Here is a 23,124-nt window from a genome sequence, read left to right on the forward strand (position 1 = left end):
AACCCAGAAATCAATACTTTCAAACAATATATGTATATTGGCAGCATGCTAAGATTGTTGTTGATGAGCTTGTCTTTTATTTCTCCTTACATTTGAAAAAATATTTAAAGATTTCAAATAGAGGATAAAACAGCAAATGAAAAATAAAAAAAAAGAAGTAATAAGTTAGCTTACGGAGTGTATCAACAAAATGTCTCTTTTTGAGGAATATTCCATGTTTATTAAATACCTCAAGAGTGTGTTCTCACTGCGTAGTTGATCCATCCTGCCCATCAGCTGGTCCACTTCATGGAGACGATCGAGGTTACTCTCTGACTGTCTCAACAAAAACACACACAGGTCTACATAGCAGTACTGGTAAAAATATGAGTAATGGCTGAGAATCCCAAACTGCAGAGCACCTATAACATGCTGCAGACAATGATGCTGACGCAGACATGCTGTCTTCAATACATTTATAGTCCATAATCCGCACATTTGCATCCTGTTAACAATTACAAGATTTTATGCAGAAACAGCAGTAAAGGAGGCACAAACAAAAACAAAAATAGAGGAAAACATTGATGCAGAGTTTAGAGATGCATGTGATATCCATACTTGCTGTCAAGTTTTGCCTTTTTCCACATTCAGTATGCCCACACTTACACTTTTTGTGAGTACTTCTTTCTGCATTTCAAGCAGCTGAATCATCTGTTCATTTTCAGCTTTCTCTTGTAACAGACGTCTGTTGTCTTCTCTTAATCTGCAATGTGAACCAAGGGAATAACGAGTTAACCTATCGGTATCAAACGGTATCAAATCAATATCAAAATTATAATACTTGCAGCAATTAAAAGTATTTATTTATTTAATACTTTACTAGGATTCAAACTGTATTAGGAATATTTCACATATACGATGATTGTCAGTTTTATGGACCTAAAATGTCCTTAGTTTTATCTGTACAATAATGTACTTGTACAGCTGTATAAAGAGCATAAATGCAAATGCATCTAATAACTTGGCCCCTATTTTACAACGGCTGTGATTGGTTGACTGACCTGTCACTCATATCCTCCGCCTCCAAGCACTGCTCTAGCTGTTCCTCATATACCTTACACTCCCGCTTCAACTTACTCACCTGACAGAAAGCAGGTAGCAGAAAAAACAAAGTCAATAAGTTATACATCTGTACCTCTAATTAAAATCTCATCAAAAAGTCTTAATAGATGTGTAATATTGCTTGAAATGCCTTAGTATTAAACTTGTTTGCATAATTTCATCCTTTAAACTCAACCATTATTAGAGATATGTCCTTCGGGGTGAACGAAGGGAGGAGGGGCTGCAATGTGCAGTTTTTACTTGTACAGTAGGTTACATGTATCTGATGCAAAAGATAGAATGTCTTTGAAGGAGAGAAGACTGAAGTATTCAGTTAGCATGGTGATCCAGTATAAACCAAACTAAATTTGGTTGCAAGGCTACCCAAGAGCTAGCCTATAGGAGACACATGAATGCCAAACCTCAGGTCTATGCATAAAATACTGAAATTTGATAATTTACGGTAATTAATATGCACACAGAGCATCAGCAATGGAACATCCCCCTTGTGTCATTGTGCTCCGTACGCATGTAAAGACAATACATGCAGTACTTTTATGAGATACCACCCTTAACATTCTGTTTAATTTTGATTTTAATACACAATACACTAAGTGAGGAATTCAGTAATTTATGATATTTAATTTGTATACACCAAATCAAGGATGGAATATCCTCCTCGTGATACTGTGCTCTACATATGTGCAAACCCTAATCTTAATACCAGCAGTACTTTTTAAGATACCACCTCTGACATTTTGTTTAACATTGCTTTCCCTGTTATTGGAGGCAGACACCGATGATCAGGGTACGTTGTGTGTGGATAAAATAAGGTAGCGGACATAGAATATTTCAAGAGGACACTTTAAGTGTGATAATCTGATTGTCCTTCGCATATATAAATATACTTTTTACATGACTAACACAGACGAGAATCTGTAACATTAATAGTCTAATTACTAAATCCTCCAGGTCCCCACACTTGTCACTCAAGCTCTGAAGCTCCGCCTCTTTACGACTGACAGATCCAGTCAGCCTCTCACAGGTGTTCCTCCAGGACTCCAGCTCAGACTGCTGAACTGACACGCTCTGCTGTAACTCCTCGTTCGCTCGTTTCAGTTTCTGAAACATTTAGCCAAAGCTTTAAAGGTCAGAACCATTGAAAACTTACATCTACTTTGTTTTATTGTGATGTACTTTTTGTTTTGTTTCTTGTTTGCTCTAGGTTTAACATTGTTTTTGACATCAGTTCTTCTTGTAGAAGGCTGGATTCAATGCTGACATATTTACAGTGCTGCCTCAGTGGAACAGAATGTTGAAGACACCAAGTATGATGAAAAACTCATTCACAACATACAGACAAGTTTCCTTGTGGTGAGAGTCAAAGTGGAATAAGTGCCATGAATATTATGATAATAATAATATGATGCCCCTTCCTGCATGCACTATATATTGACATCAGTAAGAAAACAAGTTTAAAAAGCTTAACATGTAGGCACAACCTAACTCAGGATTGAACTTCAGTGTCCTCCACAGTGGATGTACTCTGGTTTAACCAATAAAGTGCCCATATCAAGCCAGTATGTTACATCAATTATTCCTAAATTAACATAATTTTCACCAAATGAATGTAGAACTAAGTCATCTACACACACAAACAACTCTTTTGATCTATTACATTTTCATTACAACAACAACCAATTACTGAATATCAAATATTGTTAGCATGAACTCACTGTCTCCAGCTCTCTGCATTTATCCTCAGCCTGTCCTTTAGCCACCTTAAAACCTCGCAGCTCATCCTGGCAACATGTAAGCATACAATACTAGCATCTGTTGATTACCAGGTGTCCCTTTTGTTGGCTTTTCAAACAAATGAGTAGCTAATACCAATCTTTAGACAATAAATTCTACGAGTCGATGTCTAACAATAAAAATATGGTCCACAAAGCTTACCTTGTAGGTCTAATTTTTGATAAATGGATTTATTTCTATTCAAGAAAATTTTCAAATTCCTTGAATTTTTTTTTAATACACAGTTTTCTGATCATGAAAACTTTTTTTAATGTGTCTTTAAGATGCATCAAAATGAATGTGCAAAAATATCATTTAACCAAGTTCCTTTAAAGGATCAAGGGAAAAAATAAACCATAATGTTTGATTCACTATAAACTTTTCATATTTAACAGTGATACATGACATATAAATCCACTCAAATTAAAAAAGGATTTTTTTTCTGTTGTCTCGTATATCATCTATGAAACAGGTTAGCAAATATTTTTCATTTCAACACACCTTATACTTTTGTGCAGTCTCCTCCAAATGATTTCTCTCCATTCTAAAATCGGCTTCTTTGGATTGCAAGTTCTGTAAATGGAATCAAGACATAAATTATACCTATTACCAAGTACAACACAGGAGTTATTCCCCCTGAGTGTGACCTATTATCTCCCCCTGATTTCAGTGTTAAGCAAACCCGCTTTATATGCTTAACACAGGACAATGTTTTGTATTTGTGTGTTTACAAATTAGTGATAAATTAATAATTTCTGTAAATCTGACATGTAAACAAACATTAAGTTTATGAAAAACATCCCATGCACAATCGCAGAAAAATCTGAATAGTAATAAATGGACATATCTTAACATGCGTAATTACAGTAAATATTTACTGGTGTGATATCAGCCTTTTATGACAAGGCATGACAAGGCATGTGCCTGGGCATGGACATGTACACTTACATCTTTAGCGTTCTGCAGTTCATGTTCCAAACGACTAACTTCCTGCTCCAACAAGTGTTGTTGTTGATTTACAATCCGTTTTCCATTCTCCAGGAGGTTAACCTGTTCTACAGCTCTCTCGTATGAGGCCTTGACTCCAGATAACTCACTGGACAAGTCCTCACTCACCTGGAAAAAAAATACCATCCTTACTCGTATCCAAGACAACGTGATATGGTACATACAAGTAACACTGGAAGTGTTCTTTGGTTAAATACTGAGAAAGGAAACTATACTTTCATGAAGTACAAGTACTGATTCACTAAAAGATTTTTGTGTCTTCAGTAAGATACTGACTGAGGTGAAGAGTTTTTTTCTTCAGTATAGCACTGATGATTGGAATTATTGTTTTCCTTTGTTTAAAATACTGCAAGAGGAGAAAAATTATTGCCCGAGCCAAAAATTTTTTTTCTTCAGTAAAGTCCTCAGAAAGGGACTGATTTGCTTTTCAGCGAAGTGCTGACAGAGGGAACAATTAGGGTTCTTCATTTAAGTACTACAAGAGGGAATGATAAGTTGAAGTACTGACTGATGAAAAGGTTATTTCTTTCTTCAAATAAAAGCAGACAGATGAATGATAAGGTGTTGTTGAGTAAAGTACTGACTGAAACCAAGGGTAATGAGGAATCCCACAACTCTCCAGTAATGGCTTCAGTCCAAATGGCAGCTTAAGTTGACAGGACATTTAATTCATACTGAGCTGCTGAAAACTGATAAAAGCTGACCCAAACATAAAACCTTACTCTGAGGCTATATATACACCTGTGAGGTGAATGTGAACACAGCAAGTCCAAAACAGGTTAGTTTTTACCAAAAAAGAAAATCAAGTGTGCCAACATCTTCAAAGTATGTTTATCAAACCCAAGAAGTTTGAACATATTGTGAAAGCTTTTGACAACAGCTGACCCAAACAGCAAGCTAAAACTGCAAATATCCCAAATTATTCAAAATGAGTAAATCCCCAACTCGTGTTCATCATTCCCACCAAGTTTCGTAAAGATGATGTGGAACCTGTTGGAATATCTGACCCAAAAAGAAAACCTTACCCTGGCCAACAAAACTGAATACTGGCTAAGATAAAACGGCAAAAAGCCAAAAAACTCATAATTAGAATTAAAATATAAATACACCTGATTATTTAAAATCATTTATTTCATGAAGTCTTCAAAGCATGTCCATCATCTCCACAAGTCCAAAACCTGATAATTTTAATAAAAATGCAAACATCCCTAATTTATAATCAAAACGAGTAAATGTCCACATCATGTTCATCATTCCCACCGAGTTTCATAAAGGTGAAAACTGTGAGACTAGCAGACCCAAACATAAAATCTTACTTAACTGACCCAGACAAAAAACCTTACTTAACTGACCCAGACAATAAAGCTTACTTAACTGAACCAGACAATAAAGCTTACTTAACTGAACCAGACAATAAAGCTTACTTAACTGACCCAGACAATAAAGCTTACTTAACTGAACCAGACAATAAAGCTTACTTAACTGACCCAGACAATAAAGCTTACTTAACTGAACCAGACAAAAAACCTTACTTAACTGACCCAGACAATAAAGCTTACTTAACTGAACCAGACAATAAAGCTTACTTAACTGACCCAGACAATAAAGCTTACTTAACTGACCCAGACAAAAAACCTTACTTAACTGACCCAGACAATAAAGCTTACTTAACTGACCCAGACAATAAAGCTTACTTAACTGACCCAGACAGTAAAGCTTACTTAACTGACCCAGACAATAAAGCTTACTTAACTGACCCAGACAATAAAGCTTACTTAACTGACCCAGACAATAAAGCTTACTTAACTGACCCAGACAATAAAGCTTACTCAGACACCGACACTGGCACCAACAGCACTTCCCCCCCACCCCCAAGCTCATTATACTCTGCCTTACTTCGTATGAAGTAATGGCGAAAGGTTATTTCTCTTGAAATAAGTGCTGACAAATGGAATGACTAAAAAAAGGGTATTTTTTCAACTAATAAGTAATGATTAAACTGATTAAGGTTGTTCAGTGATGTACTTATTGAAGAAAGGCTATTTTTCTTCTAATAAATATTGATGCAGGGAATGATAAGGGTTTTTTCTGTAAAAGACTGGATTAAAAAAATGTTACTTTTCTTCAAATAATTGCTGTTGGAATGATAAGAGGTAATCCGTGAAGTACTGGCTGAATAAATTTGAAAGGCAAATAAAAACATTACTAGCTTGAATACGCACCTTCTTCACTGCCTTAAGCTCCTCCTCCAGTCGCCTTCGCTCTTCATCACCTCTGTTCCGGTTCAGTCGTGCTGCAGTTACCTCCCCTTGTTGCTCATTGAGCAGCTCCTCCAAGCTGATCTTACTCTGAGGAATTCACATAAATACAACTCACAATAAACTATGAATGGATAAAGACAAGAAACAAGACAAAAGAAGAAACAAAACAAAACAAGAAACAAGACAAAAGAAGAAACTCAGGGATAGGTACAAAAAATACAAAACACAGTTTTGAAAAAAGAGACAAATGTAGAAAACGTGTATAAACATCCTAAAATCTGGAGGAAAAAACCATTTAAATCATGTTTCAAATACTGACCATCAAATGTACCTTCACAAAATTGGCCTGAACAAAGTCATTTGACTAAAACCAAATATTACCAGGTACTTCATGAGTGAAGGCAAACTAATACCAAGGATGAGTAAGGGAAAACATTATGTGTGATGAGTAAGGGAAGACATTATGTGTGATAAGTAAGGGAAGACATTATGTTTGATGAGTAAGGGAAGACATTATGTTTGATGAGTAAGGGAAGACATTATGTTTGATGAGCAAGTAAGGGAAGACATTATGTTTGATGAGTAAGGGAAGACATTATGTTTGATGAGTAAGGGAAGACATTATGTGTGATGAGTAAAGATAAAGTCCTATCATTGATGAGTAAAGAGAACTCAAGACCAGGCTGAATAAAAGAGAGAAAAATAGAAAAAAAAAATCATGCAAGGTTCTAACTAAGGTAAAAGCCTGATCCGAGATGGGTAAATGCAGAGTAAAACTTGATCAGAGATGGGTAAACGCAGAGTAAAAGCTGATCAGAGATGGGTAAAAGCAGAGTAACAGCGGATCAGAGATGGGTAAACGCAGAGCAAAAGCTCATCAGAGATGGCTAAACGCAGAGTAAAAGCTGATCAGAGATGGGTAAACACAGGGTAACAGCTAATCAGAGATGGGTAAAAGCAGAGTAACAGCGGATCAGAGATGGGTAAATGCAGAGTAAAAGCTGATCAGAGATGGGTAAAAGCAGAGTAACAGCGGATCAGAGATGGGTAAACGCAGAGTAAAAGCTCATCAGAGATGTCTAAACGCAGAGTAAAAGCTCATCAGAGATGGGTAAACACAGGGTAACAGCGGATCAGAGATGGGTAAAAGCAGAGTAACAGCTGATCAGAGATGGGTAAATGCAGAATAAAAGCTGATCAGAGATGGGTAAACGCAGAGTAAAAGCATCAGAGATGGGTTGATGCAGAGTAAAACCTGATCAGACATGGGTAAATATAGAGTAAAACCTCAACAGATATGGGTAAATGCAGAGTAAATTGAACCACAGAGTAGTAAAGGCAGAATAAACCTAATAACCAGAAAGGAGTGTAAAGGCACTGTAAATCTGCTTTAGATATCAGGAAGAAAGTAATCATGATGCATGCAACTATCAATTTACAAGTTTAAAAAAGTTTTGATTCATTTCATAATGATCAAAAACTCTTGCACTGATAATATTCAAACAGTACCACTCACCTTCATGAGATGCTCTTTGTCCGTAATCAGCTGCTGGTGTTGTTTCTTCAGCTCCAGCTTTTCCTCCAGAGATGAGTCCTTCTCTTGTTTTGCCTCGGCCAACTGACACCTCAAGTCCCCCAGCACTTCCTCCAGTCTGTCTTGTTGTTCTACTAGCATCTGCTTCTCCTGGCATAACATCAATAAACTTACATAATTACAGGGAAACAAAAAACAAGGCATTCAGAGAATACTGGTAGCTCATCTGATTGAAAAGTGCATAATGTTCAAGTCATGAAATATGTTCTAATATTTACTGCTAAATCAAAATAAAGTAGAATGATTGACACTGTCATACACAGATGTTATTCCCTAATTAAATAATGCAATATCTTGCCATTAAATCAAAAAGACAGGCCAAAATTATTATACAGTCAATTATTATGACTGCTTATCGTATGCATAAAGACTGCAGAGCTGTGATTTCATATCATGGTATTGAGTTATAAATCATTGTGGTGGTAAAAGACACTGTGGGCAGTTCGTGCAAATCATGAACTGTATTTGACAATCCATGTACTATTGGTGACAACTGCAACCCTGCAAATGGCTGAGGAAATGTTGAGCTATGTGGTAAAATACTTCTGATAATGATAAAATAATGATATGCAAATCATTACCGATGGCTGGCTTTCTGTGCACTATGGGTGGACACAGCAACCCTATGATTGGCTATCTGTGTACTATGGGTGGCCACAGCAACCCTATGATTGGCTATCTGTGTACTATGGGTGGCCACAGCAACCCTATGATTGGCTATCTGTGTACTATGGGTGGCCACAGCAACCCTATGATTGGCTATCTGTGTACTATGGGTGGCCACAGCAACCCTATGATTGGCTTTCTGTGTACTATGGGTGGCCACAGCAACCCTATGATTGGCTATCTGTGTACTATGGGTGGCCACAGCAACCCTATGATTGGCTATCTGTGTACTATGGGTGGCCACAGCAACCCTATGATTGGCTATCTGTGTACTATGGGTGGCCACAGCAACCCTATGATTGGCTTTCTGTGTACTATGGGTGGCCACAGCAACCCTATGATTGGCTTTCTGTGTACTATGGGTGGCCACAGCAACCCTATGATTGGCTATCTGTGTACTATGGGTGGCCACAGCAACCCTATGATTGGCTATCTGTGTACTATGGGTGGCCACAGCAACCCTATGATTGGCTATCTGTGTACTATGGGTGGCCACAGCAACCCTATGATTGGCTATCTGTGTACTATGGGTGGCCACTGCAACCCTATGAATGGCTATCTGTGTACTATGGGTGGCCACAACAACCCTATGAATGGCTATCTGTATACTATGGGTGGCCACAGCAACCCTATGATTGGTTATCTGTGTACTATGGGTGGCCACAGCAACCCTATGATTGGCTATCTGTATATTATGGTACCCACAGCAACCCTATGATTGGCCAAAAAATTTAACCAAACTGGACACTGCCACTGTCACCACCAGCACCCTCTCACAATACCTCTCTGTAATTCATACAGGTGAGCTAAAGATGGAAAAAATCTGCTGTCAATAACAAACTTTAGTGGTTAACCCTGAGAATGGTGTCACTCACCTGTGTGGTTGACTCCCAGGTAGAGGTCAATCTCTCATTTTCATTCCGCAGTGTCAGTACCAATGAACTCAGCTCCTCTACTTTATTCCCTGACTCTCCTACTGACACCTGCAAGGCCTGATATTCCTACAGAAACACAAAAGATTAGCATATTAGGTATTCTGGAAACACACATCTAACCGCTGCTGGATTCAATCAGCTTGAAGGCAAATGCCATAAACATCTGTTAAAACAAAATCGTGTTACTTACAAAATAATTTCCTCTTGTTCTGGTTGTTTTTATTTCATGATTCAACAAGCTTGTTGGCCAGTTACGGACTTTGAAGGTCTCAAAATAATAAGAATACATGATCTCATATAGCATATTTGTCCCAAAATTTCGTCCATGATTATGTTACTATGTTTTTGGCTGAGTTTGAGAGTTCTTTTTAAGGTGTTTTGAGTTTGAGTGTTCTTTGTAAGGTATTTTGAGGTTAACTTGGAAGATAGGTTAACATCTTATTGGACAAATGTAGGTTTCATCAAGTTATATTTAATAACATATTTAATATTAGAATAAAACAAAATGAATGACTTCTTTAGGTCAAATTCAGTACGCAAGGTTCCCACTCATTTTTGTGAATTTGAAAATCAAGATCTCTTCCAGATTATTTCAATGCGCACCTTTAGCTGGCATCCCATGCTGGCATTCATTGACCAGTACCCATTGTTCATGATGGTGGCATAATATTATTTCACAAATCAAATCATGATCAACCAATGAATCATAGACCAAAACATTGCCAAATAGGAATTTCAAGGCCATTTCAAGGCACTGAATGAGCTTCATTTTCCATAACTTTTTATTCGTCTCATCCCATAGGGAGCCTTGGGAATGTCATTATTTATTTATTTATTTGATTGGTGTTTTACGCCGTACCGGTACTCAAGAATATTTCACTTATATGACGGTAGCCAGCATTATGGTGGGAGGAAAGTAGGGAGAGCTCGGGGAAAACCCACGACCATCTGCAGATTGCTGGCAGACCTTCCCACTTATGGCCGGAGCTGGACTTGAACTCACAGCGACCCCATTGGTGAGAGGCTCCTGGGTCACTGCACTACGATAGCGTGCTAACCAACTGAGCCACGGAGGCCCCAGGGAATGTCATAAATTACAAACCTCCGTAATTTTTTTCAGTGTTGTTTTTATCTGTGCATTTTCCTCTTCTACCAGAGAAAACTTTGCCTTGACCACATGGTACTGATCCTTGGCAGTCTTCATCTCTGAAACAGCCGAATCTCTCTCCTAAAACACAAAAAATGCATCAATAGAGATTACTGTGTCTAGAAACTTGAGGTACTACAGGAAATATGCTGAAGAGTTTTCTGCTATTCAACAAACCTTCTGAAATTTAGCATTTTCTTCCTCTAGTAAGTTCAATGCTTTAGACGTCTGTTCCAGCAAAGAGGTCCTCTTGCTGCTCTCGGCTTCTGTGGTACAGTGCTGTGACTGGAGTGTCTTTAGCTGGTGGCCTAGACTGGTGATTCTGTAATGATAAGTCAAACAGCCACGTCAGATAGTGACCTAGGCTTGTGACAATGTAATGATAAGTCAAACACCCATGTCAGAGAGTGACCTAGACTGGTGATTCTGTAATGATAAGTCAAACAGCAATGTTCACATAGCAACCTAGTCTGGTGATCCTGTAATGATAAGTCAAACAGCCACGTCAGATAGTGACCCAGACTGGTGATTCTGTAATGATAATTCAAACACCCATGTCAGATAGTGACCCAGACTGGTGATTCTGTAATGATAAGTCAAACACCCTTGTCAGATAGTGACCCAGACTGGTGATTCTGTAATGATAAGTCAAACACCCAAGTCAGGTAGTGACCCAGACTGGTGATTCTGTAATGATAAGTCAAACACCCATGTCAGACAGTGACCCAGACTGGTGATTCTGTAATGATAAGTCAAACACCCAAGTCAGGTAGTGACCCAGACTGGTGATTCTGTAATGATAATTCAAACACTCATGTCAGATAGTGACCTAGGCTTGTGACAATGTAATGATAATTCAAACACCCATGTCAGAGAGTGACCTAGACTGGTGATTCTGTAATGATAAGTCAAACAGCAATGTTCACATTGCAACCTAGTCTGGTGATCCTGTAATGATAAGTCACACACCCATGTCAGATAGTGACCTAGACTGGTGATTCTGTAATGATAATTCAAACACCCATGTCAGATAGTGACCTAGACTGGTGATTCTGTAATGATAAGTCAAACAGCAATGTTCACATTGCAACCTAGTCTGGTGATCCTGTAATGATAAGTCACACACCCATGTCAGATAGTGACCCAGACTGGTGATTCTGTAATGATAAGTCAAACACCCATGTCAGATAGTGACCTAGGCTTGTGACAATGTAATGATAAGTCAAACACCCATGTCAGAGAGTGACCTAGACTGGTGACTGTAATGAGAAGTGAGCCAGGTTCAGACAGCGACCAAGGCTGGTGATTCTGTAATGATAAGTGAAACAGCCATGTTTAGACAGTGACCCAGACTGGTGGCTTTGTAATGATCTATGTCAGTCAAACAGCCATATTCAGATAGTGACCCAGACTGGTGATTCTGTAATGATCAATGTCAGTCAAACAGCCATATTCAGATAGTGACCCAGACTGGTGGCTCTGTAATGATCAATGTCAGTCAAACAGCCATGTTCAGACAGTGACCCAGACTGGTGGCTCTGTAATGATCTATGTCAGTCAAACAGCCATATTCAGATAGTGACCCAGACTGGTGACTCTGTAATGATCTATGTCAGTCAAACAGCCATGTTTAGATACTGACCCAGACTGGTGACTCTGTAATGATCTATGTCAGTCAAACAGCCATGTTCAGATAGTGACCCAGACTGGTGACGCTGTAATGATCTATGTCAGTCAAACAGCCATATTCAGATAGTGACCCAGACTGGTGACTCTGTAATGATCAATGTCAGTGAAACAGCCATATTCAGATAGTGACCTAGACTGGTGGCTCTGTAATGATCAATGTCAGTGAAACAGCCATATTCAGATAGTGACCCAGACTGGTGGCTCTGTAATGATCAATGTCAGTCAAACAGCCATGTTTAGACAGTGACCCAGACTGGTGGCTCTGTAATGATCAATGTCAGTCAAAGCCATGTTTAGATAGTGACCCAGACTGGTGATTCTGTAATGATCTATGTCAGTCAAACAGCCATATTCAGATAGTGACCCAGACTGGTGGCTCTGTAATGATCTATGTCAGTCAAACAGCCATGTTTAGATACTGACCCAGACTGGTGGCTCTGTAATGATCTATGTCAGTAAAACAGCCATATTCAGATAGTGACCCAGACTGGTGACGCTGTAATGATCTATGTCAGTCAAACAGCCATGTTTAGACAGTGACCCAGACTGGTGGCTCTGTAATGATCAATGTCAGTCAAACAGCCTTGTTCAGATAGTGACCCAGACTGGTGACGCTGTAATGATCTATGTCAGTCAAACAGCCATATTCAGATAGTGACCCAGACTGGTGGCTCTGTAATGATCAATGTCAGTCAAACAGCCATATTCAGATAGTGACCCAGACTGGTGGCTCTGTAATGATCAATGTCAGTGAAACAGCCATGTTTAGACAGTGACCCAGACTGGTGGCTCTGTAATGATCTATGTCAGTCAAACAGCCATATTCAGATAGTGACCCAGACTGGTGGCTCTGTAATGATCAATGTCAGTGAAACAGCCATGTTTAGACAGTGACCCAGACTGGTGGCTCTGTAATGATCTATGTCAGTCAAACAGCCATATTCAGATAGTGACCCAGACTGGTGGCTCTGTAATGATCAATGTCAGTGAAACAGCCATATTCAGATAGTGACCCAGACTGGTGGCTCTGTAATTATGAGTATTCTCACCTGGTCTAAAATCACAAAGTTTCCATATGGATACCAATTTCTGATTTTTTATTTTCAACGACGTTTCAGTGTACATTCTAACATCGTCATCTAGCATTTTTCACATGCTTGAAAATAAAATCAGAAGTTGGTATCCATATAGAAACTTTGTGATGTTACTCAGTCAACTTCTATATGCCTCTTAAAGAACTCACCTCGTCTGCATATCTTCTCTTAGCCTAAGATTTTCTAATCTCAGAAAGTCTTTCTCATCTTGCTCTCTCTCCAGGTTGCCGATTTTCTGTCTGTATTCCTAGGAAGGTACACAACAACATGTTACGTACAGGTCTGTAGGAGGTGCTATGATCTGGTGACTGTTTGCACAGCTTCTTCCATGTGGTACTGAACTCATTTTCCAAATAAATATTCTCAGAAAAAATAATGGCTGGGTTACACTGAAGAAACCATTATTTGTGAGAAAAATTATTGAATTCTGTTTTCACAAAATTTCATGAAATAGGAATTAACCTTTGGGTTTGTTAAAGAATACAAATCAATTATCTGTCCTTATCTTTGACTTGTACTGGAAGTGTACTGGTAGACATCTCAAATGACAAAACTTAACTTACAAAGGCAACAAATATCGTAGCTGCCACATTACCTGCTCCTTCACTTTAAGGCCTTCCACAACAAATTCGTTTTCTTTGGCAGTGTTCTCTATTCTGTCTAGCCTGTCCCCTTGAGCCTGAATAACAATGCATACACAATTCTGTCACAAACTGTTTTGCACTCAGCTTTGGGCTTCCTCCAGAGTACTGTAGAAGCACTGCAGACCGCAACTCAAAACACCAGCAGTGTATTTTTCAGTTCATGATTTAAGACACTAAGGCTGCAAGACCTCCTTTGAGTTTCCTTCAGGATACCCATCAACACTACACCAGAATCCAACCCACATGTAGTGTACTTTTAACCTCCTTCAGTTTACCCATCAACACTACACCTGGACCCCACCCACCTGTAGTGTACTTTGAGCCTCCTTCAGTTTACTTATCATCACTACACCTGGACCCCACCCACCTGTAGTGTACTTTGAGCCTCCTTCAGTTTACTCATCATCACTACACCTGGACCCCACCCACCTGTAGTGTACTTTGAACCTCCTTCAGTTTGCCCATCAACACAACACCTGGACCCCACCCACCTGTAGTGTACTCTGAGCCTCCTTCAGTTTACTCATCATCACTACACCTGGACCCCACCCACCTGTAGTGTACTTTGAGCCTACTTCAGTTTACTCATCATCACTACACATGGACCCCACCCACATGTAGTGTACTTTGAGCCTCCTTCAGTTTACCCATCAACACAACACCTGGACCCCACCCACCTGTAGTGTACTTTGAGCCTCCTTCAGTTTGCTCATCATCACTACACCTGGACCCTACCCACCTGTAGTGTACTTTGAGCCCCCTTCAGTTTACTCATCATCACTACACCTGGACCCCACCCAAATGTAGTGTACTTTGAGCCTCCTTCAGTTTGCTCATCATCACTACACCTGGACCCCACCCACCTGTAGTGTACTTTGAGCCCCCTTCAGTTTGCCCATCAACACAACATCTGGACCCACCCACCTGTAGTGTACTTTGAGCCTCCTTTAGTTTATTCATCATCACTACACCTGGACCCCACCCACCTGTAGTGTACTTTGAGCCTCCTTCAGTTTACTCATCAACACGGTTCTTCTGTTTTCACTTTCCTCCAGTTTGTCCTTCAGCCCCTTGATGATTAGGTCAGCTCCGGTCAGGTTGGGTCGTCTGTACCCAGTGTCCTGAGGGAGGGGGGAGAAGGGCGGAGACTCTAGCTCACAGGAATCACTGAGACGGGACAGTGACCTGGATCTCATCAGTCGGCTTCTAGGCGGGGATCCGAAACCATCATCTGTGAGAGAAGACAGCCCATAGCCACCTGACCGGGTCCTTAAACTTGAACTGCAAGAAAGTTTAACTGCCTTAACTGCACCACACATGCATGTATATAGAAAACCTTCATTACCTTCTATGTTTTATATGACATTTAATTGCCTCTAAAAATGTATTTTTCCATAAGAATTTTTGAAAGCAAATACAGTATTTGCAAGTGGCTATCAAAATTTAACCACCTGTAGTAAACTAACTTACCTAAACCCACTGTCTGAGTCTGGGAAGGTCAGTCTGAGGTCATGGTTTGCCTTTAAAGGAGACCTGCCCCCGGCACTGCCCCGAGAGGGGGGACGACTCCCATATATGGGGTTGTACATGGTACCTGTTATTCCCTCTAGGTCAGGCTCATCTGGAGGTCCCTGTATGCACAGACAGACAGATGGACACATTAATGTCTTTATAGCTAGAATCAGTATATGACACCACCAGTTGATTATTGGGTTTAAATACAGATGAGTTTTGATTCATGTATTTATTTAATCACTGTATGTCATGCGTATGTCATTTATGTGATGGTGGTTAGCTTTATGGGTGAAGAAAACCGAAATGTTCAGGGTAAACAATTACACTTTGGCAGGTTACTAACAAACTTTCCCAAATGTGACGTATAGATAGGATGAGTTTTTAGTCAATCCATCAAGCGGAAAAAACAGTTACTTTAATACATATACACCTCCTGCCATTAGACACAACCAGCTGCATGGTACACCTCCTGCCATAAGACACAACCAGGTACATGGCACACCTCCTGCCATAAGACTCAACCGGCTACATGGCACACCTCCTGCCATAAGACACAACCAGGTACATGACACATCTTCTGACATAAGGCACAACCAGGTACATGACACACCTCCTGCCATAAGACACAACCAGGTACATGACACATCTTCTGACATAAGGCACAACCAGGTACATGACACATCTTCTGCCATAAAACACAACCAGGTACATGGCACACCTCCTGCCATAAGACACAACCAGCCACATGGCACACCTCCTGCCATAAGACACAACCAGGTACATGACACATCTTCTGACATAAGGCACAACCAGGTACATGACACATCTTCTGCCTTAAGACACAACCATGTACATGGCACACCTCCTGCCTTAAGACACAACCAGGTACATGACACACCTTCTGACATAAGGCACAACCAGGTACATGACACACCTTCTGACATAAGACACAACCAGCTACATGGCGCACCTCCTGCCATAAGACACAACCAGGTACATGGCACACCTCCTGCCATAAGACACAACCAGGTACATGACATATCTTCTGACATAAGGCATAGCCAGATACATGACACACCTTGTGACATAAGGCACAATCAGGTACATGGCACACCTCCTGCCATAAAACACAACCAGCTACACGGCACACCTCCTGCCATAAGACACAACCAGGTACATGGCACACCTCCTGCCATAAGACACAACCAGCTACATGATATATCTTCTGACATAAGGCACAACCAGGTACACGGCACACCTCCTGCCTTAAGACACAACCAGCTACATGACACACCTTCTGAAATAAGACACAATCAGGTACATGGCACACCTCCTGCTATAAGTCACAATCAGGTACATGATGTATCTTCTGACACAAGGCACAGCCAGATACAGGACACATCTTCTGACATAAGACACAACCAGGTACATGACATACCTTCTGACATAAGACACAACCCGTTACATGGCACACCTCCTGCCATAAGACACAACCTGGTACATGACATATCTTCTGACATAAGGCACACGGCACACCTCCTGCCTTAAGACACAACCAGGTAAATGGCGCACCTTCTGCCATAAGACACAACCAGCTACATGACACACCTTTTTCCAAAAGGCACAGGTTCCCATAGTTGGATTTGAACTCAGCATCTTTGTGGTCCATCTCTAGTGGTCTCAAGAGAGACATGTAGCCTAAATCACTCAGTTACAACTAGTATACAGAAACGAATATTCATGCACTTGTTCTACAATGCATGAAAAAATATCAGGAAAGCCAAATGTATACCCATCTATGAAAACCAATCTCTGTCATCTCTGGAATCACAGTATTCTCTGACAAGCATCACGTTAATAACTGTAATGGACTGTTGCAAGCATACACAGCCTTTAATGGGATTCTAATCAATACTATTGCATGACTTGGGCTATGACTTCCTGTAAGCACAGAGGAGTGATCAGCACATTAAACCAATCAATCATCAGACAATAAGCTGGACAGGTGAGAATCACACCTGTACCTCGCCACTGACATGCCCTTGGTAGAGGTTTCTGATTTCAGAAAGATGAAACTATACCTGGGTTATATGCGGGGGTTTACTCACAGAGCCTACCTGTCTCAAGGAAATAAACAGGGGAACAAAGTAGATACAGGTGATGTGCCTTGGGTATTTACAGCTTATCATTTGGGGGTTAGAAATAAATTGGAAACTCATGAACAATGATATTAACTGATATAAGCTCTAGTTATATCAGTTAGCCTGAAACCATGAGAACTACATGTAGCCTTCTAAATGGTGATCTGAAATGTCATTTTTTCCATAAACTTTTGTCAACAGGCTCCCCTTGTTTAATTGTACTCTTTAATTGTGGAAAGCATTAGTTTCCTTTGTGAAAGTAGTCACAAAGTCATTAAATTATATATAAATCTTTACAATAGTCCAATGAAATGTATTTGGGAAGATGTTGTTCAGGTTTCAAAAAATGTAGTGTTTTTTGTTAACGAGCAGACGAATGAAATATGGAGGCCACTTTCATGTGACATTATTCCAAAAGTCACAGAGTTGTGAGCAAATTATTATGGGCTCTCCTAATTAGTTTATTTCTGGCAGAACATAGGCTAAAAATTGATACACATATAAAATAACACAAAAATGTAACACAATCATCACTGTGTATTTACTCTGATAACATTTAATTTCAGATGAAATACCTTTGTGGGGCCTCCGTGGCTTAGTCGGTTAGCGCACTAGCGCAGCGTAATTACCCAGTAGTCTCTCATCAATGCAGTCGCTGTGAGTTCAAGTCCAGCTCATGATGGATTCCTCTCTGGCCGTACGTGGGAAGGTCTTTCAGTAACCTGCGGATGGTCATGGGTTTCCCCCGGGCTCTGCCCGGTTTCCTCCCACCATAATGCTGGCCGCCGTCGTATAAATGAAATATTCTTGAGTACTGCGTAAAACGCCAATCAAATAAATAAATAAGTAAAATACCTTTGCAATCACATTCAAGGCAAATGTTGCAAAGAAGATTTATTTATTTGATTTATTTGATTGGTGTTTTATGATGTACTCATGAATGTTTCACCTATACAACGGGATTTAAGTTTTGTAGGATAATGAGCATGATCGAGCATTTTAATGATTCCATTTAGCAGTCTAGAATTCCTGGACTATGCATATTTTTGGAATTATTTTGCAGTCTGTGTCTGTCAGAACTATTCCGTGTTCATAGTACTGTGTAGCTATGCTTGTTCCATTGAAAGCAAATTCAAATATTTCAAGTCTTTTTTATAATTTATTTTAATTGTTTAAATGTTGGGTGTATATATTAGGTTTCCTCATTAAAGTAGTTCAATAATACAAGCTATTTTGGGTAATGCTTTGTCCTACCCACAATTAGTAGAAGGGTTGAGGTAGAAAGTCACCACTTGCCACCATTCACATAATCTTACCATGTGTGCTTGTCCCAAATTCAAAACCTAATGGTAACTCATAGTATATAGAACTAAATATACATGTATGTAACACTGAAGGTAACAGTTCTTAATTATTTATGCAATGGCTTTATTTATCATGGGTAGGTTATGGCTGAGGTACATTTTTAGCTGCATATAACAAAGACATTTACTCTAGTCCTGTACATACCGGTATTTAGGGCGTACCTGTACATATGTAATAGACACACGTGTACGCCTGCAGATGAAATCCCCATGAATAATAGTTAGTTCCAGAACCTGCTGATATTGGAGAAGACTCAAGTACATGTAGACACAGTCTGTGCTTACACGTCTCTGCATGTTTTGTTTTTTATCTGCCTCATTGTCTAATCATCATGGGTTTATTTCATTATTGGTTTTACAGAGTATAGTGTCATTTGTGGACAAACATGACATTTTTGTTCTGGTAAACACAGACATTTTAACAATCACCACTTCTTAGTCATGTGATAGTCTTATTGTGTGTGTTAATAATTAGCTGTTCAATAACATAGGATATGTCATACCTGGACAATTTACACCTGGGACTGTAAGGGGTGCATTGTTATGGCTGGCAGGTTAAAGGTCCAGTGGGCTGTTGCACAAAAGCAGGTCAAAAACAAGCAGGACTTATGGTCAAAATCTTGAAGTCTGATTAAACATTTCTTTTTGGATCTAGGGAATTGATTTTGGAAACAGTAAGCAGTTATGTGTAGACAAATCTGTCTGCATCACCATAGTCGAAACTTATGTTTCCAATATATACGTTTCATACTAAAGTCTTAAAAATAGGCTTAATTTAAAACTGACTCTGTAGAATCTGGCTCCAACATTGGTTTGCCAGCTGTTGGTAATAAAGTGGACGAAAGTTACATGTGTGAAAATGTTAATGAGAATTTATGAATTGTTTTGTGTGAATTGGGTGATGCATGTACTTAAATTGTCTGTGTTTAAGTTTAATATGATGCTTTACTTGAGACACTTTGGAATCTTTCACCCATTAATGTATAACAAGAACAATACCTTTGCAATCACATTCAAGGCAAATGTTGCAAAGAAGATTTATTTATTTGATTTATTTGATTGGTGTTTTATGATGTACTCATGAATGTTTCACCTATACAACGGTGCCAGCATTATGGTGGGAGGAAACCAAGTAGAGCCCATGGGAACCCCATGACCATCCGCAGGTTGCTGCCAGACCTTCCCAAGTACGGGCCAGATAGGAAGTCAGCATGAGCTGGGTGTGAACTCACACTGACCGCATTGGTGTGAGACTCCTGGGTCATTACGCCGTGCTAGCGCGCTAACCAACTGAGCCACAGAGGCCCATCTCACAAAGAAGAGTCAACTTAAATAGGAGGGTGCGATTTATTGGAACAAATTACAAAAGCAGTATAAAACAGAATAAATCATTCAAAAATTCATTCATACACAGGTGGCTTACTAAGCAAATTAATTTTCTAATTGCTTTATACTTGGCGTAAATATCATATACATGTACAAGAACAACATTGAAGTGCACATTCTTTTTAGATTATAATTAACAGTCTTCTAATTATTTATTTATGTGTTTATATAATGGTGTTCTACTCCGTACTCAAGAATATTTCACTGATGTGACAGCAACCAGCATTATGGTGGAAGGAAACCGAGCAGAACCAGTGGGAAGTCAATCTTCTAGAATAACATTCAAAAAGAGTTTTCTGCTGCAAGAAATCTGATATTTGTTTGGATAATATCAGATTCTAGCTGTTGTTACTGATTTCACTTTAACGTGTCAGATAAACCCAGAACTTATTGAAATTGTTGAAAGAAAGCTTGAGTGTTATTAAGTGAGTGATAGAACACAGCTAGCTACACAGCTATCCTTTCACATCCCTCCACTCTAGGGACCCTAGTACACAGGGGACTGTCTTCACAACACACCTGACAAACAGGTACATATTAGCCCCCCCCCCCCCTCCCAGACTCTAGTCACCCTAACTGTTGGCTCAATATTTGAACAGTAGAGAACAGAGGGTATGATAATGGCTCAGGGGAGACCTATCCACACCACTAAATGAACCAGAGGGTGATAAAAGTTGAGGGACACAATCTGTACACCTGTACAGGTAAGATGTTTATCATTCACATACTGGTACTGTAATACAAATATGGTTGATAACAAACATGTAACAAAAAAATAAAATGAAACAGAAGAAGAAACTTTAAACGGAAACTAAATCGAAGCAGATTTCTTTTTATTATTACCTCACACTAATATCAGATTCTCAAATTATGTTAAATATTGCTGAACATATTTTGTTGTACAGGTACTACACAGTAATCTGTCTAATCTCTTCTCATTTTAACATCATAATGAAAGATACATAATGCTATTATTAAAGTGACAATTCATGCAATTTGTAGGGAAAAAAAACAGGATTGGGATTTTTGAATGTGTTAATGCTTCAAATTGCAAATGAATTAAACAGTTAACCCTTGTTTTTTTTTATCATTTCATGGCTCTTGTCAATGTATTTTTTTACATCAGAATGATGTCACTAAATGGAGTTTTATGACATCATTTAATATAACGCCATAGGCAATGAGGCCTGACTTCCTTTATGAAAACCTTTCAGCCATTAACAAACAGTGTTTACATAAAGTTTGGACACTTTCCTGAGAGTGGTGCCACAAAGCATTCCCCCGCCAACGGCCACCATGTTTACAGAATTGTGTGGACAAGAGGCTTGAACAACTTATTGTCCCTGTCAGTGCTGCCATTGTATAACTGACCAAGGACACAAAAGACCACACGAAAACAACCATCGATGCTTGGCTGACCACTCTCAAAGATATACACTTACGTCTGCGGGACTAAACAACTGAAAATGAGGGGAATATTTAAACAGCTACACAAATATCTATTTGTGTGAGTTGTGTAAAAGGTATGTGTGTGCTCATGTAATACAGTCAACAAACGTGGACAATCAACTGTGGTGTACAGATGACCATACGGTCAGACCTGCCTTAGTGGACAATGGAAACATTCTGAACGGCTAACATTACTGTCAGGAGCAGAATATTTAAAGAAAGGTATTTAACCAATTAGAACCAATCTGTGTGGCCTGAAAAGTAAACTATGCTCCATAACAGGGGATTAAGTCTCAAGTGCAAGTGCAGAAATGAAATGCATGAATACAGTAATAAGTTGAGAACAGTTGAATACGGATGAAATATCTATTTACTTTGTTGGTGTTTAACATCACACTCAAGGCTTGTTCACTTCTATGTTCATTAATGGGTGAAAGATTCCAAAGTGTCTCAAGTAAAGCATCATATTAAACTTAAACACAGACAATTTAAGTACATGCATCACCCAATTCACACAAAACAATTCATAAATTCTCATTAACATTTTCACACATGTAACTTTCGTCCACTTTATTACCAACAGCTGGCAAACCAATGTTGGAGCCAGATTCTACAGAGTCAGTTTTAAATTAAGCCTATTTTTAAGACTTTAGTGTGAAACGTATATATTGGAAACATAAGTTTCGACTATGGTGATGCAGACAGATTTGTCTACACATAACTGCTTACTGTTTCCAAAATCAATCCCCTAGATCCAAAAAGAAATGTTTAATCAGACTTCAAGATTTTGACCATAAGTCCTGCTTGTTTTTGACCTGCTTTTATGCAACAGCCCACTGGACCTTTAACCTGCCAGCCATAACAATGCACACCTTACAGTCCCAGGTGTAAATTGTCCAGGTATGACATATCCTATGTTATTGAACAGCTAATTATTAACACACACAATAAGACTATCACATGACTAAGAAGTGGTGATTGTTAAAATGTCTGTGTTTACCAGAACAAAAATGTCATGTTTGTCCACAAATGACACTATACTCTGTAAAACCAATAATGAAATAAACCCATGATGATTAGACAATGAGGCAGATAAAAAACAAAACATGCAGAGACGTGTAAGCACAGACTGTGTCTACATGTACTTGAGTCTTCTCCAATATCAGCAGGTTCTGGAACTAACTATTATTCATGGGGATTTCATCTACAGGCGTGTCTATTACATATGTACAGGTACGCCCTAAATACCGGTATGTATAGGACTAGAGTAAATGTCTTTGTTATATGCAGCTAAAAATGTACCTCAGCCATAACCTACCCATGATAAATAAAGCCATTGCATAAATAATTAAAAACT

The 23,124-nt window shown here is 39.2% G+C and overlaps 1 protein-coding gene across 1 annotated transcript in view; it reads right to left on the reverse strand.

Moving 5' to 3' along the window:
- The window catches only part of LOC135473565 (uncharacterized), a 31,261-nt gene that overhangs the window by 3,993 nt on the left and 4,144 nt on the right, over positions 1-23,124 (reverse strand). Inside the window, exons 2-17 of the mRNA XM_064753420.1 lie at positions 15,383-15,543; positions 14,899-15,193; positions 13,864-13,947; positions 13,418-13,515; positions 10,663-10,807; positions 10,441-10,566; positions 9,279-9,404; positions 7,660-7,827; positions 6,105-6,230; positions 3,823-3,990; positions 3,376-3,447; positions 2,817-2,882; positions 2,041-2,202; positions 1,041-1,120; positions 646-742; positions 230-315 (exon numbers count right to left, since the gene is read on the reverse strand). Of these exons, the coding sequence (XP_064609490.1) occupies positions 230-315; positions 646-742; positions 1,041-1,120; positions 2,041-2,202; positions 2,817-2,882; positions 3,376-3,447; positions 3,823-3,990; positions 6,105-6,230; positions 7,660-7,827; positions 9,279-9,404; positions 10,441-10,566; positions 10,663-10,807; positions 13,418-13,515; positions 13,864-13,947; positions 14,899-15,193; positions 15,383-15,543 (2,060 nt within the window). The remainder of the gene's footprint in view (positions 1-229; positions 316-645; positions 743-1,040; positions 1,121-2,040; positions 2,203-2,816; positions 2,883-3,375; positions 3,448-3,822; positions 3,991-6,104; positions 6,231-7,659; positions 7,828-9,278; positions 9,405-10,440; positions 10,567-10,662; positions 10,808-13,417; positions 13,516-13,863; positions 13,948-14,898; positions 15,194-15,382; positions 15,544-23,124) is intronic.

This window comes from Liolophura sinensis, chromosome 8 (genome assembly GCF_032854445.1).
Source record: "Liolophura sinensis isolate JHLJ2023 chromosome 8, CUHK_Ljap_v2, whole genome shotgun sequence".
NCBI lineage: Eukaryota > Metazoa > Mollusca > Polyplacophora > Chitonida > Chitonidae > Liolophura > Liolophura sinensis.